The sequence below is a fragment of the Heterocephalus glaber genome, unplaced genomic scaffold (genome assembly GCF_053883595.1).
Source record: "Heterocephalus glaber isolate CG9 unplaced genomic scaffold, H.glaber_assembly_v1.0 deba00001707, whole genome shotgun sequence".
Taxonomy (NCBI): domain Eukaryota; kingdom Metazoa; phylum Chordata; class Mammalia; order Rodentia; family Bathyergidae; genus Heterocephalus; species Heterocephalus glaber.
In genome coordinates, this window is record NW_028258427.1 from 1,823,034 (window position 1) to 1,842,238 (window position 19,205).

The 19,205-nt window shown below is 41.9% G+C and overlaps 1 protein-coding gene and 1 long non-coding RNA gene across 13 annotated transcripts in view; one reads left to right on the top strand and one right to left on the bottom strand.

Annotated features, from left to right (window-relative positions):
• LOC110347324 (uncharacterized) overlaps positions 1–7,251 on the bottom strand; it is a 119,408-nt gene extending 112,157 nt beyond the window's left edge. For 6 of the 9 annotated variants that reach the window (XR_015446570.1, XR_015446567.1, XR_015446571.1 and 3 more), the window contains exons 1-2: positions 7,103–7,251; positions 4,958–5,102 (exon numbers count right to left, since the gene is read on the bottom strand). This is a non-coding gene — a long non-coding RNA (uncharacterized LOC110347324). The remainder of the gene's footprint in view (positions 1–4,957; positions 5,103–7,102) is intronic. The other 3 variants (XR_015446572.1, XR_015446568.1, XR_015446569.1) reach the window with 2 other exon arrangements.
• Positions 7,252–7,380: 129 nt separating this feature from the next.
• The window catches only part of Neto2 (neuropilin and tolloid like 2), a 54,419-nt gene continuing 42,594 nt past the window's right edge, over positions 7,381–19,205 (top strand). For 2 of the 4 annotated variants that reach the window (XM_004873893.4, XM_004873894.4), the window contains exon 1: positions 7,381–7,803. In XM_004873893.4, the coding sequence (XP_004873950.1) occupies positions 7,770–7,803 (34 nt within the window). In that variant the 5' untranslated portion in view covers positions 7,381–7,769. The remainder of the gene's footprint in view (positions 7,804–19,205) is intronic. The other 2 variants (XM_021251468.2, XM_021251467.2) reach the window with 2 other exon arrangements.

The window sequence follows — 19,205 nt, forward strand, 5'->3', positions numbered from 1 at the left end:
ATCCTCTGGATTTCTGCTGGGTCCATTGTAATTGCATCCTTTTCATTCCTAATTGCATGGATTTGGGCCTTTTCTTTCCTTTTTCTGATAAGGTTGGTTAAGGGTTTGTCAATTTTGTTTATTCTTTGGAAGAACCACCTCTTGGCTTCATTGACTTTTTTTGTATCGTTCTCTAAGTCTCCATTGAATTGATTTCTGCTCTGATCTTTATAATTTCCTCCTTTCTATGGGCATTGGGTTTGTCCTGCTCTTCTTTTTCTAGAAGCTTGAGGTTCACCATCAGGTTGTTTAATTGGGCTCGTTCTGTTTTCCTAATATGAGTTTTCACTGCTATGAATTTCCCTAGTAAGACTGCTTTCATTGTGTCCCATAGATTCCAATATGTTGTATTGGCATTGTCATTTAATTGAAGGAACTGTCTGATTTCTTCTTTAATTTCCTCTGTGACCCATTGGTTATTCAGAAGAGTGTTGTACAATTTCCATGTGTTTATGAAACTTTTGCAGTTTCTTTTGCTATTGATCTCCAATTTCATTGATAATATACAGGGGATAACTTCAGTTCCTTTGCACTTGCCTAGATATGTTCTTTGAGCGAGTATGTGGTCTATTTTGGAGAATGACCTGTGTACCGCTGAAAAGAATATATATTCTGATTTTGTGGGGTGGAACACTCTATAAACATCTGTTAAGTTCATTTGTTCAAGAGTTTGATTGTGTTCTAGTATTTCATTGCTTGTTTTTTATCTAGTTGATCTATTTGTGACAATGGGGTATTGACGTCCCCCACTACTATTGTATTAGTGCTTATATGAGTTTTCATGTCCATTAGTATTTGTTGTATATAGCTGGGTGCACTAGTGTTTGGTGTATAGATATTTATGATTGTCATCTCTTCCTGTTGGATTGTTCCCTTTACAAGGATATAGTGTCCTTCTTTGTCTCTCGTAATAAGTGTGGGTTTGAAATTCACTTGGTCTGCAAAGAGGATAGCTACTCCTGCTTTTTCTCAGGTTTCCATCACATGGAGTGTTGTTTTTCATCCTTTAATTTTTAGTCTGTGAGTTTCTTTTTGAATTAAGTGTGTTTCTTGTATGCAGCATATTGTTGGATCTCACTTCTTGACCCATTCTGCCAGTCTATTTCTTTTGATTGGTGAGTTAAGACCATTAACATTAATGGTTATAACTGAAACATACTGAGTTGTCATTGTCAGTTTTCTTCTTTTTTTTTTTTTTTTTTTGGTATCAGGGATCAAACTCAGTTCTTGCACTTGTGCAGCAGGCGGCGAAACCACTGAACTAAATAACTGGCCCATGACTTTTTCTTTTTGTTGGATTCTCCCCCTTAGCTTTTAATTTCTTGTCATCCCCAGTGGATTCATTCTGCTGGGCTTCCTGGGGTTGTGATACTCCTTGTCTTTTCCTAGGATTTTGTCTTAACTTTTTTGGAGTGCTGGTTTGGTATTCATGAAGTTCCTAAGGTGCTCTTTGTCATGAAAGTGTCTTATTTCTCCATCAGTTTTGAAAGATAGTTTTGCAAGGTACATCAATCTGGGTTGGAGGTTGTTTTCATTTAGGGCTTGAAATACATCACTCCAAGCTCTTCTTGCCTTGAGGGTCTGTGTTGAGAAGTCTGCTGTGATTCTGATGGGCTTGCCTTTGTATGTGATTTGTTTCTTTTCTCTCACTGCTTGTAGAATTTTGTTCTTCTGTTGGGTTTGTGGAATTCTATGTGTAGATGTTTTTTGATCAATGCTAGTTGGAGTCCTATATGCATCACTTATCTGTATGTCAAGTTCTTTTCCCCTGCTTGGGAAGTTTTCTGCCATTACTTCTGTGAACAGTTTTTTTTTTCTGTCATCTGCACTCTCTCCTGTTTCTTCACTGACTCTAATCAGTCCCTTTTTTTTTTTTTTTTGGTACTAGGGTCCTTGCACCTGCACAGCAGGCAGCGAAACCACTGAGCTAAATCCCCAGCCCTGACTCCAATCAGTCTTATGTTATTCTTCTTTGCATCATCTAGCAGCTCATGGATTGATTTCTCGTGGTCCCTTACAATTTTAAAGCAATTTTTCTTTTCCTGGTCACTAATTGCAATCTTATCTTCTATATCTGAAATTCTGTCCTCACATTGGCTTATTCTGTTGCATAGACTTTCAATGGAGTTTTTACTCTCCTGGAAATCTGTTTCTATCTGTTTTATGGATTCCATTTGTTTCCTATGTTGGGATTCCATCATGTTCCTCAGCTCCTCTACTTTTTTAATCTGTGTCCTCTCTAGATTTATTAATCATGTCTTCCACTATGGGCACAATCTCTGCTGTTATGTGAGAAATTATTTCTGATTTCCTTTTTTCCAGATCCTCTTTTGTTGCCAGTTCAGGGAGTCCAGGTGGTTGAGTATCAGTGTTCCATTGCATTGCCCTTTGGGGTTGCTGTAGGTAATCTGGAAGTCAGGTTCTGAGGCTTCTTTATGTGTCTTCTCATTTCCGCGGGGTGGGGGATGTGCTGGTGGCACCTGTGGGGCTCACCTCCTCTGTGCTGGGAGCTGTGGCACATTGACCCAGAAGCTTCCTCTGGACTGGGAGCTGTGGCAAACTTATCCAGTGGCCTCCTCTGTGCTGGGAGCTGTGGCATGCCTACCTGGAAGCTCTCTCTGTGCTGGGAGCTGTGCACACCTACCCAGAAGCCTCCTCTGCGCTGGGAGCTGTGGCATGTGGACCCGAAAGCCTCCTCTGTGCTGGGAGCTATGACATGCCTACCCAGAAGCCTCCTCTGAGCTGGGAGCTGTGGCGTGCCTACCCAGAAGCCTCCTCTGTTCTCTATAGTTTTCTTTTTCTCCTTCCCTAAAAACTCTTAAAATTGTATGAGAAATAAAATCTTCATACACTAAAATCCTGACTGATTTTGGCTTTCACTAAATTTCACCATTATTGTAGCTATATTTGCATACTGTAAATAGTGTACTTTGAAATCCATACTATATTTTAGTTCAAATAGATTTTTTGTGTATCACAGTTCATAAATTCCCTTTTCTTCCTTAGTTACATTTCTGTGTTAGTCAGGTCAGGCTGCCACAAAAAATGCCATAGATTGGGTTCACTACAGATGTGTTTTTGCAGTGTTTTAGAGGCCAGGAATCCCAGACCAAGTCACCAGCCAATTCAGTTTCTGGTGAGGCCTCTGTCCCTCGCTTTGCAGATGGCCATCTTGTTGCTATGTCCTCAAATGGCCTAACCTCAGAGGCTTTGTATATATAGAGAGAACCAGCCCTCTTTCTATCAGATCAGGGCCCTACCCTTATGATATCAATCAACCTTAATGACTTCCTCAGAGGCTCCCGTCTCCAAGTATAGCCACAGTTCATGTTAGGGCTTCAACATATGCACTTAGGGAGAATACATTCAGTCAATAACAATCTCTAAACATAGCAACTGCCTTCATAGGTTATCCTTTAATAAACTGTTGGAGCTCTCACACAAGAACAAAAAAGAGAGACAAAAAGATCTGTTAAGTATATAAACATTGAGATAAAAAGCTTCATTTTAAAAAAATAATTCATTCTAATAATAAGTGAGTGGCATGCAACACCATTAAAGTGTTATATGAGACTTGGTCAGAAAAAAAATGGAACTACAGGAATAACTCTGAAGAGTTGGAGAGGCTACACTTATACTTGGAAGACTGGGCAGGATGCAATGAAAGCAGAGTCCTCAATCACCTCAAAACTGGCAGGTAATCTGGGAACAGACTGGGTACTGCCAGGTGGTCTTCCGGAAAAATAATAACTCAAATACAGAATGCCTCAGCAGAGATAGGCAAACTGCTTTCCTTTGGATTTAGCTAACATATGGCCACACAGTAGTCTCACCTATGATCTGTGCTTTACTACATTCCTTGAAAAATCTACTACCGATGATTACACAGTACATTTAAAAGATAGATGTCTTAACAGGGGGCCACAAAAGAAACACTCCCATTTGAAATCTACTCCCAAGCCATCATACTCAAAGATATTTTTCTTAGATTTCATCAAAATGATACTACCTGTAAAAGCAACTAACCTAAATGAAGAAGTTCTATATATCTACTTTTTAAAATTCTTGGTTTCTCTCATCTATCCTCAATTCAATTGCCAGGTTAATTCTCTCAGAACTCTACCACTCCACTATCAAAAATGACCCCTCTGGCTATGTTAGTCAAGAACAAAAAGGCTGGAGTTTTAGCCCAGTGGTTATGCCGCCTGTCTCGCAAGCACAAAGACCCAAGTTCGATCCCTGGTACCAAAAAAAAAAGGAACAAACGCATCTGTCTAGCTTTCCAGCAAGGATAGTCTGCCCTCTAAATCTTGAGGGTTCCATATCGAAGAATTCAACTAAGAACAGATTGGAAAACAATTTTTTTGGTATCAAACTGAGGACGTTGTGCAGCAGGCAGCAGCACCACTAAGTTAAATCCCCAGCCCCGAGAAAACAATTTTTTAGGCCAGGTGTGGTGGCACATGCCTGTAATCCCAACCCTGGGAGGCTGAGGCAGAATGATCACCAAGTAAGAGCCCCACCTGGACAATTTAGCCATTTAGTGAGACCCTGTCTTAAAAAAATTTTTTTAATTGGGCTGGGGACGTAGCTCAGTGTGAAGACCCCAGGTTTAGTCTCCAGTAGCAAAATTTTTTTTAAAACTTAAAAAAATAAAGTACAAGGAAGGATGTGTGTAAGTTATATACAAATACTACACCATTTTCTAGTAGGGGCTGAAACACCTGTCAATTTGGGTACACTGGAGGCAGGAACAATCTTGCCTGCACACTGGGACATGAGGACTTCTCCATTATAAAAACACGCACGTTCAACCTTATCTTTACCATCAAAAGCAACACTCCTCGTGTTGTCCATTAGTCGCATGTTAGCTATAGAGTGGATGCATGATGCCCTGTGACCCCAGTGAAGTTCTTACCAGTAAGTAGGAAATCCAGCACCACCTTTCATCATTAGCAGCCCTCTTGGATATGATTGCTCCACAGCCTGTTGCATTTCAGTGTGCATTGTGTTTCTACTGATCTCTCTCAGCTTCTTCCTGAATCAGAGGAAACTCATCTGTCCTTAATAAGTAGCAAGAAAGATGAAGAGGTAAAGGGCATTGAAGTGGAAATGTATAGTTTGGGGTATGATTGGAAAATAAAAATCCTAATTAATTTCAAAGTGATTGCTGTTAGTGACGTGCTCTTCAGGAGAGTGTAGTTAAGTCACACCTTCCAGCCATTTCTGATTTAGATTCTCTGCATTACTGAAACTTCTGAGAAATATTACCTGTGGATTAGCTTTGTATAATGTTTCTATTCTCACAATGACTTAAAATTAAACTGGGTTTTTATTGAACTACCTCACACTAATTTTCTATGCTTTCCCAAGTAAGCTGTTGCCCTTAGTGTTAGATCTTTACTGACTGTGAATTATAAATGTGCATTGAATACTTTATAGCCAATGTTGACAAAATACCAGTAAGTATGTAAAAATATAGACCTTGCATCAGTAAGAGACACATGTAAAATCTTTCACTGTGTATCCTGGAGAATTGTGTTAGATGCGCTTATTGATATTATTACTGTCTGTTTTGTAAGTAGAAACCTGCTCATGATACCAGTCCATTCTTTACATTTTACAAAAGGAGTGTATCTTAGTAAATTTTACGAAGAAATAAATTACTTTTGTAGGCCCAATATTTGGTATATTTTTGAGAAGCTGTTAATCTTTTAGCCAAATGATGAAGTTAAACTGGAGTAGCTGTCTACCTGGACTGTGACATCTATTTTCTCATTACAGTCTGTCCTGTTCAATAGGTTTTTGAACCTGGAAGCCTAAGTATGATGACTGACATTTGCTTTTCTTCCTTTCCATGTTGTCCCTCCGTCCCTTCCCTTCCCTGTGTGCCATTCCCTCTCCTATCTTTTAGATGAATCAAAATGGGGCACTTTGTAGGGAATACTGAGATCATTGTTGTGGTTTTTAATCATTCATGCCCTAGTCATTCAACATGTACCACTGGAATGTAAACAATGTTTTCTAGTATGTCAATTGGTTACAATATTTTAAATAAAAAAAGAAAAGAGTGGTATATTAAAAAAAAGCAAAACTCCTCCAAATCCAGGGCTCATCCCTGCACCCTGCCTAACCCGCTCTCCTACTCAGTCTCTTTTCTACTTGTCATGTGTCTTCTCGAATGACACCATACATGCATTGACTTTTCCTTCAGTCAGTGGCTCAGTATTAAGAACCTGTCATTGTCCCAAACCTCAGGGGGTCCTGTCCTCCCACATTTTTGTGAACTGTTGTCTATAACTTAGACTTGATAGTCTCACTACTTACTGTCCTACTTTACCCACATGCCACCTTACTATGTAATATTTGTGGAAAAGATTCTTAAAGGCTTTTTTTACTAGTTGGTTCTTGGGTGGAATCTTCATTCAACTGTAGGTGACTGTCCTGAGAAACCTAAACTTACATCTCTTTTATAACCCTCCCAAAGCACACATCGAAGGGCTAAACACATCAATATTATGATGTTAAATGTTTTTCACCGGTAAGCCCTGTGAGTTTCTTACACTGTAGCGCCTTTGCTAGAGGATACAAGGAAAAGCAAAGGGCTTGGCACCCTTGGGCTGTTCCCCCAGCTGCCTGGCCGGGCCCTCGCTGCAGTCAGAGGCGCCACTTTCGGAAGCCACTTCGCGGCGCAGGCCTGAGCTGCCGCCCCGTCAAGACCTCGTCTGTCACCTCCTTGGCACACAGCCTCGCCTTTCACACAGCAAGAACACACGCAGCCTCACGCCTTCAGGCGGCTTCTGTTTGGTGAAATGAGTAGGGTACCCAGGCGATCGCTGAAGAGCAAGGTCACCTCAGAGCAGAAGGAGGCAGATGTGCACGTTGTCACACTGAGTCAAGCGATCGGTCAGACCGGCGTGGTGGCAGGGGGTCCTCCAGGTCCACAGCCCGCCCCGATCTGCCCACGCAGCTGCCTCACGGTGCGTGTGGATGCTGCAAGTGCGGGTTGCGCGGCCCGTCCAGGGCCCGGCAGAGATCCGCAAGTCTGCTCCGATGTACTCACCTGACACGGAGGTGGCCACAGGCAGCTTGCAGGGCAGAGCCAGAGGGCGTTGACCTCCTCAGAGGTCCCGGCGCCCCGGGGTCCAAGCCCTGCCCCCCCACCCCCGGGCTTGACCCCGGCCTTGACCCCGGCCTTGACCCCGGCCCTGACCCCGGCCCTAACGGTATTGGCCGCCCGCAGATCCAGGGCTGGAGGGGCACGCGAGAGGGGCAGGCGCGAGGCCGCGGGCGGCTTGCCAGGCGATTGGTGGGGCGGGGCGCGGGGGCGGGCCGAAACACGCACATGCGCATGGAGGCGCGGCCGGCACGCGGCGCTCGCGCTCCCTGCTTAAATGAACCGGGGCACCCCGCGCCCGCCACTTTAGCACAGCCCGAGCCCGGCAACGAGCAGAGCGGCTCGTGAGTCCTCCTCGCGCGTCAGCGCCCCTCGGCTCCCGAGCGGTCGATGGGACGCAGCGCCGCTGAGCGAGAGGCGGCGGCCGTCGGGGCACGCGTGCTGTGCGGGATCCCCCCGCGGGGCTCGGCCATGGAGGGCCGCCGGACCTGAGCCTGACCGCGCGGGGAGGCTGGGACTGGCCATGGGGACGGAGCGAGGCAGTCGCTGCGCCGCACCCTGAGCGCCCTGAGCCCCGCCTCGGCCCCTCTGAAGCGCCGAGACGCTCGCGAACATGGCCCTGGAGCAACTGTGCGCGGTCCTCAAAGGTAAGCGCCCCCTGCGGGCGAGGCCGGCGCCCCGTCGCACCCCTTTGTGTGGCGGCGCCCGCACCCGGCCGGTTGCTTCGTCCGGCTCCTCGGCTCTGCGCGCCCAGCGGAGGGGACGGAGCCGAGGACGGAGCCGAGGACGGAGCCGGGCACGGCGAGGCCCTGGGCGGCCCTTCGGCTGCTCCTCTCGCGCTCCCCCGGAAGATTCCGCACTCCGCTTTGCAAAGTTGTGGGCTCAGGTCAGGGCAGCGAAGGCCGAGGCTTCTCAAAACGTAATAGCAAAAAGTAATTCCACCCAATCCACGAAAACCCGGCTGAGACGTCGTGGAGCGGTTCGGTTCGAAGAGCACCGGCGCCGCCGCCCGGCCTGGTCCCACCTGCTGCGGCCGCGGAGGCTGCGGCACCACTGCGGGCCCCAGGCGCTCGCGGACCCAGCTCGGTGGCCGAGGCACCCGAACCCCGCCGCCTGCCCGGACTCCTGTTTGTTGCGCGAAACAGGCAGAGTCGGCTCACCAAGTGCACGAAGCTCTGAAACACACTAGTCGGTTTGCTTTTCAGGGAGATGTTTTTTTAGATGAAAATTCCAAAATATAGGTCCTTTAGCTTGGGATACAAAGTTGCTTCTGAAACTCGAACTGAATAAATCCTTTTATTCCCGGGGAAATCGGCACCACCACGCAATGAAGGACTTCCCTTTTTTCCCCTCCGCTGATTTAATTGGAAATTGCATGTCTGAATACTTGTAATGTCAGAAGATAGCCTCTTTTTAAACTGAGAAGGATGTCAAAGCTTTGTATTAACGTTGGCATGTGTAGCTCATCACTGTATCTTAGCATTTATACAGTAACAAATGTTGGTGTTTTTCTTAACCGCCATTAACACTTTTTGAAATTTGTTTTATTTTCAAAGTTCAGTGTAATTTTAACTGGACAAATTAAGTTTTGGACAAATTTACGTTTCAAATGGACAAATATGCTTAAATTATTAATTGATAATTTAACCATTTAATTTAAAACACTCAACTATATACATATATTCAGCATGGACTAAAGTAACTAAAGTAAGACTTTCTAGCTGGTGAATATTTCAGTCAGTGCATAAATCATTAATGGTACCTACACTGTTTTACAATTAATAACACCTCTGAAATTCTGTAGTCCTGTATAACTTCTTAATCATTCCTTGGACATTAAGATTTTGTTTTACTCTTTCACAATAAACTTACATGGGCAATAGGATTTCTGATGGTGCTGCTTAGCCACATTTTCTTTTGTTCGGGTTGTACACGCACCATGCTAGAATTACCAACATCCTAATGGCAGTCCATTTGAGAGTACCCCCTTCCTTCCACCGGCAGCTGAAGAAATCGGAGATCTGTTCGCCACCTTTACCTGCACAACTTGACAAGACTGAGTAGTTTGGGCAGAGTCTCAGTAGATGCTCCGCTGATGGGGAAGGGATTTGCGAGTGTGCCTTGTCTTTGCGGTTGGTACACACTGCCCTCTCTGGCCACTGCGCAGCATTCAGTTGTTGGACCTTTCAGGCAGGGATTCTGTGGTGAAGGCAGAGCTACCTACAGAGGTGTGGTGTTTGGCTCTTCTCTTTTTAATGTCACTCACCCTACGCTATTTTTATATACTGGCGTATTTTAAAGCTCAAGCTAAATTGTTGTAGGTTCACTACAGAGAAAGCAAGTTATTTTTAAATCTTCTGTGGTATGTGTAAGTGCCAGAAATTGGTATGTGAATATTAAAAAAATTAACAAAAATTGCTTCTTTTTCTTTTTCCTGTGGGACTGAAAACAAGAGTGAAGGAATGACTTGGGTTTTACCACCCGCCTTGTATTGCTAGATTTTTTTTAAACCAAATACATGGACAGTTATTACCTATGTAAACATAAACAATTTTAATTTATAAAAATTAACTTTCATATAGGTTCCCAGTGCTATTATTCATTATGTGTCCTAAAGCATGAAAGAGTATCCCTCAAATATCCTACGAGGTGAGTTGCTTCAATATCACGGATTCTTATCCAAAGCAACTATTTAACATTTGCATAATAATGGATACTGTCTGTCAGAAACCTTGTTTGGAATATTATGGTCAGTTTCTACTAAAATGGCCATAATGAATGTATGAAGTTAGTTTTTTTAAATGCTATTGATTCTTTTTGTTTTACTTCAGCATCGAGGGCAGGATAACTCCTATTAGGTTTTTTTAAACCCTCTTGTGTGTGGTACTAAATAATTCACTTTTATCTGTTTATTATCTTTCCAGGTCTTACAAAATTTGTGTTAACTGTCTGAGGTGGCTAGGCATTATAGTCCTTTGAAAATATTACATTGAGATTATAAAATTATTTTTTATTATACTGCACACTTGCTACAGGAGGATCCTATTAGACTCAGTAATATTTAAAGCTACATAAACTGTGGTTAAATTTGTGATGTAACAGAGCATCAATATCCCTGGACACTATATTTTAAAAGTCTTGTCTGAGACTGTATTATTTTTCACTCTTTACTCTTCAGCTTCATGCAAGAACATAAGCTAACTATATAGAAATATAGTACTGAAAAGCTGTATATGAATAAAGTTTTTAACACAGCCTTATTAAAATTAACTTTTTGCATAATTATAGATACTACCTATCAAAAGCTGAGGGGTAGCAAAGCTGTTTTAACATGTAACAGTAAATCCTTAAAGCCGGTTTATATTTTGAAGCCAGACTTTTAGGAAAAAATGAGTGCATTACAAATCAAGTTCAAATCGGGGAAATTCCACACTATAAGTAAAGTTCATATAAAATTTTGAAACAATCCAAGTTCTGTTGTGCAGTAGTACCGCCAACAAATTTAGCGTAAACTCCTATCTTTTTTTTCTATTCATGGTCCTGCAGAATAATTATTGATGTTCCAAAAAATGCATCTGTGAGGCACTTTGAGATCTTCGTTATAGTCTTTTCATTGGAAAGGAAAGTCCTAAAATGTGATCTAATCCAGAATGTCTCTAAACTTCCTTTAATAGAACTCCTTCAAAGGCAATCTTGAGAAAGTATTCATTGCTGTGATTTGTGGAAGGCCTTCCAGTAACTTCAGACATCTGGGTGACTACCCGGAAATTGACACTTTTTGAAGTTTGTTATATTGCTTACAAAATTACAGATTACAGTACACTAACATGAAAGTTGTTTTTTTTCTAATCCAAAGGATATTAAAACGTGTTGGTTTAAATTTGCCAAGTGGTATGTTGGAAATTATAACCCTGGAAGATACCAACTACTCTTTCAGGTATAATCTGGTCTTGTTAAAATTTAATGACAATTGTGGACGTCAGAAGAAGACTCCTTTAATTCATCAAAATAGAGCCTACAAACTGCCGTCTCAAAACATTTTAACAAAGAGTTTCTCACATTCTGCGAGAAATAGAAAGCACTGTGCTGCAGTTATTCTTTCCTAGAAAAGTGACTGGCAATGAGATTAGCATGTGTAGGCTGGAGTGTTCATAAGGTTCACCTTCCATCTTCTTTCTCATCTAAAAAATAAGGTTGAATTTGATTAATTTGAGGTACTTTTTTGTCCTTTGGAACTTAGTTTATAAGAAACAAGTTACTGCTGTGTCAAGTAGTACATGAACTCTAATTGTATTCCATTCTGCTATTATAGAAAACATGACTGTGCAGGGAGACCAGTTAGGGTTGTTACATTCTGACATCTTATGTTAGATTTAACAAGTCTTAAGTGAACCATTTAGAAACTTAACAGGAAGTTTTAGAAAGAGACATGTTTAATTACTAACAAGATTAAATTGAGCCAGCTTGAAAAAGATAATAGTAAATGTTGGGTATCTGAAGAAGTGAGGAGAAAATACCTGTTCTTTTCCCATCCCCTGATTTGTTTGGGTTTTTTTGTTTTGTTTTGTTTTGCTTTTGGTACCGGGGATCAAATTCCAGACCTTGTGCATTCGAGGCAGGCAGCAGAACCACTGAGCTAAATCCCCGGCCCCCCCATCCCCTGATTTATGCTCAGATAAAAAGCTGAGTTGTACATGTGGCTTCTGTTACACTGAGATGTGTGTTTGTCAGTTAGGTACAGGGCTGTCTGTGCAGTGTATACTCAGGATCACACTTAGTCACCTCATGAATTCATCTAATTTGTATGGAGTGCTGCATGGGCCAGGCAATGGAGAAGTGTCAGTGAATCGGACCCCAAAATGCAATAGTATAGCAATAATGAAAACCAAGGAGCAGGAGAAAATGTAGGGCTGCTTTAGAACTGGGAGGCCTGCAACTCCTGAGTGATACAAAGGAGTCAGCCATGCAGAGATAGATTCCAAACAAAAGGTACGACTTAGTCCAGTGGTAGCAAACCTATGGCATGTGTGCTGCAGTGGGCATGGAAAGCCCTCTCTGTCAGCACGTAAGCCGGGTCACCCCAGCAGCAGAGCATCTGACTTTTATTGTTAAACTAAAACCTCGGTATTTAGGTTTAATTGCAGTGTTGGCACTGTGCCATAAATAAGTGGCTTTGGAGTTGCAGTTTGAGCGCTTGTCTCTAAAAGGTTCGCCATCACTGGCTTAGTCCTTAAGGCAAGGATTAGCTAGTCATGCTCAAGTAATGGGAAGAAAGCCTTTGTAGCCCTTGACAGTAATCAGTCAGGTTCTAGATCACACAGGACCTCAGAAACCACAGGTGGGAGAGTGCATTTATTTACATTTAATGGAACTCTACCAAAAGATTTTATGAAAGGTTGTAATATGATCTGCTGTGTATGGTAATCTCTATCTACTGCATGCACAATAGGCGATAGGAGACTGGGGCAGAAACTTACAGTTGTCTCCAAATACTCATTTTACCATTCTTCAGTAATTCTTTGAATTTTATTTAAGTACACAATTCCTTAAAATAAAGACCATAGTTTCCAGCTTCACTTGGGGTTAGGTATAGCCATATGGCTATGGCTAGCCGGGTTAGATGTTAGTAGAAAATGATATGTACAATTTAGGAAAAGTGTCACCTTGTTATTTTAACTTTTTTAAAATTTGAGATAATTGTAAGATCTGGGCAAGTGTTTTTAAGGGAGAAGGAATGCTTTATATCATGTCATTCTTGCTAAATTGAATGCAGGCATAAGGAAGACTAAAATGGCTGGCGTTCTGGCATCCACATTGAAGCATAAAATGACCTTGGAAATGAAAGTCAGACAGCTGAATAATGAGATAGAAGGAGCTTAGGTCCCTGGTAATGATACAGCCTTCACTGTGTCCCTTGACTGTTTATCTCTAGTTTGTTTATATGTTAGAGAAATGCACTTCCATCTTATTTAAGTTGTTTAGGTTTTTCTGTTACTTGTGGCAATCCTAATGCTAACATAGGAGTATGTGACATCAGTGAAAGTAAAAAAAACCAGAGAGAGCAAGCTGGTGAAAACTCACAGAAATGAAAGTGAATAATGTCAAATAAAATTAATATGGGAAGGGTTCCAAGAGAAAGTAGGTTTTAGACAATGTAAAGACAATTTTCTAGACTTGAAAGAGGTCCATGGTAAATACAGATGACCAGAAACAATGAGAAATATTTTAAGGGGCATAAGAATAGGTTGTAGGGGTGCAAGTAGCTTACTGAACCTAAATCCAAAATGGAATCTGGTAGCCCTTTGTTGGCCAAGAGCTTACATATATACTTTGTTTCTGGAAGAACCACAAACTGAACTTTGTGGCCCTTACTCCAGCATGTTCCTATTTCAGCTGCCAAGATAGTCTCCATTTTTTGCCACCATTTTTGCCACCCAGACTTGATTATTGAGCTGTGACCTGCAATCAGATTTAAATAACAACCAATCAGAACTAAGCTTTTCCTGCATACTTATATTCCTCATTTATACAGTGAACTGTAGTAGGAACCTGGGCAGGAGCTTGCTTAATATAAGCCAGCTATTTTCCTTCAGATCACAGTTGTGTTTTTTTAACAAAGGCTGTATTTCCCATTTGAAGTAAAGCCACCTTTTTTGTCCTAAAAATTTTCTAGTGAATTTTTGTTGACATTCCTTGGTGTTAGGAGTGGAATCCAAAGGACCTTCTCAGTTCTTCCTGGCACCATCCTGGACCAACACACAGCCACCTGCAAGTTCCCCCTTGAGTTCAGTTATTTCTCTGATGGTGCCGGTGCTGAGATACAGCCGGTAAGTCTTCTTGGATCCAGACCTCAGAGTGCACAGCTTCATTTACATTATCAAGACTCAGTCCAGGGCCGGGGATTTAGTTCAGTGGTTCCGTCGCTTGCCTTGCAAGCGCAAGGACCCGAGTTCGATCCCTGGTACCAAAAAAAAGACTCAGTCCACACAGATGACAATGAGGACTTCCACAACTGTTTTAGTTGCCCACTTCATTAGGTGACTGCAAAGTGGACCCAGGTCCCAAACCCTCTGCCAGTCACCTTCCAGATACTCCTGATTCTCTCATTAAAAATTACAATTCAGGGCTGAGGATTTAGCTCAGTGGTTTCGCCACCACCTGCCTCACAAGCATGAGGTCCTGAGTTTGATCCCTGGTACCAAAAAAAAAAAATTATAATTCAGAAAGCTGTAATTGGTTAGGTCTCTGGAGCCAGATAACCTGGGATAATCTAAAACCTGGCTTGCTAGTATGGGGTTCTTCTCAATTCCAAAACTTGTCTATTTATGTATACAATTAAAATATATAAAATACTGAACCCCTCAGAGGCATTGGGAGGCATTCTTTAACTGGTACTTCAAGTCTTCTAAATGAACCCAAGAATCTCTGTGCTTCTCTCAAAGAGAATAATTCAAACAAAATCTCAAACTCAACAAATTAGAAAAAGAAACTAGTTCTTGCAATAACAAAGCTAAAACCATGAGTGCTCCCACAGCAAATGCTGCCGAAATTATTTCTCCCTACCTACCGTCTGTTCCTTCCCCACTACCTCTACCCTTCTCCCTCCTCCCTACTCTCTCCTGACATCCCTGCTCCATTCTCCAATCATTCAGACCCTTTCCTAAGTGTGCCCATTAAGATTTCCATTATAGAAAATAGAAATGGACTGATTGCCTACACTCCTTGAACTAAATTGGAATGTTTAGCCATTGTCAGTGGTTTACTTAGGCCCAAAACTGATACTCTTTAATTCATATGACAGTTTAGTCCAGTGAACCTTTTAGAGACAAGTACCTAAACTACAACCCAAAACCCACTTATCACAAAGTGTGAACACTGCAATTAAACCTGAATCCCGAGTTTAGAAAAAAACAACTCCTACATTAACCTCTTTTGTCATAAAAGAAAAACAACACATGTGCCATAAGTTCACCGCCACTGGTTTAGTCTGACATTAGCACATAACCAACCTGGATATTTGGATCTTTACCAACTTACTCGCATGCTTGTGGAAATGTACAAATGAATAGATGCTAACTGATGAAAGGGAAGGACTCTTTGAAGACTGTTAGCTAGGTGGTAGCCTAGAATTTAATAAAGTATAAAAAACAGCAGCTAGTGTACTAAAAATCGTTCCTTTAATTATTTCCCAAAAGTTGAACAGCACTATACCCCAAAGAAAGATGAGCCTGCCCTTGATTGCTTTGATAGATTTGAACAAACCTTTTAGAAAAACTCAGGAATTAAGCAACTGTGATTCTCAGCTTGTTTATTTTTGTGGCCCTCAGCACTCTTAGAGAAACAGTATGATGTTGTTTGGGCAGTAAAACGCTCCCTGAAATAGCCTCTTTAGCCAACCAAAATCCCTAGAAAAGGTTAAGTAATGTAGTCACTCAAGCCTTAGATTGCTAAGGTAGGAGAAAACTGCTAGATTAATGGCATCTCCGTTACAACAATTAAAAAGGGTCACCCCAACTCCCTTCACGTCTCAATAAAAGCACATTAGCTGGTTTTGTTTCAAATCCAAACAATGGCCTAAGTCAAACCCTGATGAAGCTACTTCACCACCCCCTCCAAGTAAAAGTAAGGGAGCTTCAGGGACTTTCAGGGAACATTTCATCTACCTAAAATGAGCCAACTAGGGAAATTACTAAAGTTGGGGACAAAATAGACAAGGCCCTGGTTGACACCTGAGGCTCCTCTGTCCATCCTTAACCCTGACAAACTTTCATGTGCTCTCCCCAGAGTTCTTAGTTCTTCCAGAAGGTTGGGGTTGCTCACCAACCTATGACTGTTCCCTAGCCTCAGCCCTTTCCTTTCTAATTAGGCCCACTCTCAGAAGGTCGGTGCTTCCTACTCAATAACCCATACATTTTTGGGGGAGGAATTTTCTGGAAGCACATTAACCCCATACCCCTTTCTCCCAAAGGACGAAATGAGACTAGAATTAGCCCCATCAGAAAGCCTCGACCTTATAGCACGTACCCAATCTATCCTATCAACCCCATTAACCCTACCCATCCTGCCCTCCAAGAATTGCCTGAGAGCCTTGGGGCATCTTCCAGTACTGATGTTACTCATGTCCATTTAGCAACTTCAGTTAAAATCCAGGTACATTAAAATCTGCTCAATATCAAGCAATACTCCCTAAATCCCAAGGTCTTGGCTGACATACAACCCATAGTGTACAACTTTATACATAAGAAACTTATTCCTTACACTAGCCCTTGCAGTGCTCCTATCCTACTTGTCCACAGACCTAATGAAAGAGGATAGAGATTTGTGCAGGATTTCAGAGCCATTAACAACATGGTTACTAACATCCCTTGATCCTCGACCCTTGATTGTATCTGTGATCCTATACTTCAAAGCTGTTGGCCTCTGTGGTGCTTTCTTTAGCATACCAGTACATCTTCACAGCCAATATACTTTTTTTTTGGTAATGGGGATCAAACTCGGGATCTTGTGCTTGCGAGGCAGGCAGTGGCACGACTGAGCTAAAGAAAGCCTGCCTCTCAGGACAAAAAACAGTTGGCATTTGAGTAGATTGGTTCTCCCAAGAATCAGGACCAGTCTAATGTAAACTCAAAATGAACCTGCAACCAGTTGAAATCTTTGGGTTTTTCTTTGTCCTACCTTGCCTGGTTGCTGTTATTGTTTTCTTCCTCTGTGGTCATAGAACAACAATATCTTTTCACTTCTCAGCACTTTACATTACATTACACACATTACAGTAAGCCCCCAACTTATGAATGAGTTTTTTTCCAGGGGAATTGTTCATAAGGTGGATTCATTTGTAAGGCAACAAAGTGAATCTGATACAATACACCTGTGAAAGTTTGCAATGCAAATGTACCCAAACCGGGCACTTACTGTACTTTTACTTATCCTCTTGTTAAAACTCTGTAAAGATCCTTAACTACCTGGGCCAATTTGCCTCATTCTTGGAAAGCTCAGTGACCTCTGGGCATTTCTCTGATCCTTACATTCCCCCACACTCTGGTCCATTTAAATCCAGTAATGATTTTCATTGTTGTCCTGGCTGTCTATCTATCTGTAATCCCCTGTGCAAATGGGGAGAAATGCCATCATCTAATACTCCCAAGTGTTGGTCCTGACTGGAAACGTAACAGTGCTACCATATACCTACTGAAGCCTTTGGTATTGGTAACCCAATACTTGGAATTACAATAACTCACTTTGCTGTCATCTACAACTTTATTGTGACCCACTCTAGAGTACTCAATCTGAGGCTTTTCAGGCGCAAATTTGCTCCTTAATAAGACCTGTGCCCCTTTGTCAGCAACGTATATCTTATTGCAATATGTACATGTCAACTGCAAAACCACCTATGCTCCATCACTGCCAAATGTATTACCCTGCTCTGCCTTGGTCTCTTCCTCTTACTGTCAGCTGTTATTCCACTCTTATTATCTCCCTTTCCACTAACTTCCAAAAGATTTCAAGGCCCTTTTGTATCCTCCTGGGTTTATTCTTACCAGTTGCTACAAGAACAGGTCTTTAGACCTTAAGTGTCTAAACAGTTGGAGATTGGTGTTACATGACTCTTGGGATGTTCGACTATATCTTTTGCTATTTTACAAATAGCTAGTCAAAATCCAGATCACACTAGAAAGAAGGGGCCTCTTTGTATTTTCTATGGTTCCCCTAATAACCGTTCAGATTGTGAGGATGGTAGCTGTGGGCATTCCCAAGGGTGTATTTACCAAGAAGAGTTGATCCTGGTGATTGGGCTGAACTAAGATCCTGTCTAGGAATTGCCACTGCCTAGAATGAATGCATGACCATTACCCTTTCTTGCACCGTCAGTAGAATCATCCTTTCTGCCACCTGAGCCATTAGAGCTCAACAGAAATCTTTGGATTCCTTACTAACACAGTTCTGCATAACTGCATAATACAGTATTAGATGATGGGTTTGTTGGGCAGAGAGGTGTCTGTGCTTTTCAAATACCTTGTGTTGTGCTAAGATAAATACTTCTAGCCAGGTTGAGTTGGAAAATCTTAAAATTAGTCAGGTTCTTAAAGGAGCTCTAAAAGTGTCCTTGTGGCTGTTAAACTTCAAATTCTCATATTTCAGCTCACTACCCTCTGGCATTGGTTCCCTCTTGTGCTCTGCCCTACAATTTTTAATGATTGTCTTCATTCGTGAGTAAGCATCTGACTTCTCTTTTAAGATCATTGTGCCTGTGTAACATACCTACAAGAGATTTCTGTCAGCATCCTATTCATACCTCTGAGGCTTCAGTCAGAAACCATAGCCAGCTGAATCTGAGAGAGTGATTTAGATCTCACAGGTGTCTAGGTCCCTCATGAGCAGACAAAGGGATGGCTGGACCTGGAGCAGCTTCCACTTGCTCTGATTCCTTGATGGGACATAATAAAGGGGCCCAAGTACCTGACTGGACCTGAACTTAAAATGGAATATCATGGGCGTTTACTGACTGGGGTCACACCTCTACCTCTGGAAGAACCACAAACTAAAGTTTTCAGCTCTTGTTTGTGCCTGTTTCTATTTTCAACAGCCAAGATAAATAGCCTCAGAAAGTCTTATCCAGACCTGCCTATGGAATATGACCTGCAATCAAATGTAAATAATAATCAGCAGTCCCGCACTTTTAGCACCCTTGGGTTCCTCATTTACCCAGAGGACCTGAGTGGGAACCTGGATGGGAATGCTGTATAAGCTAGTTGCTCTTTGTTTCTTTATTTCTCACTTTCCACTTCTACTGATGGCCATATCTCCCTGGTTTGGTGAGCTGCTTGGTGGAATAGTGTCCCCAAGTTTTCCTAGTGAATTTTTGTTGATACTAGAATCTGTATTAATAATGCCATGTTGTTTGGTTTTGTGTTTTGGTATGTATTTCTGACAGTGTAATCTTTTTTTGTCTAGTTATTTGTGTATGTAAAATAAATATTAATAAAATATGTAAATTTTAAATGTATATTTAGTAAATGAAAGTGCTCTTCACTCAAAAGTATATACCTAA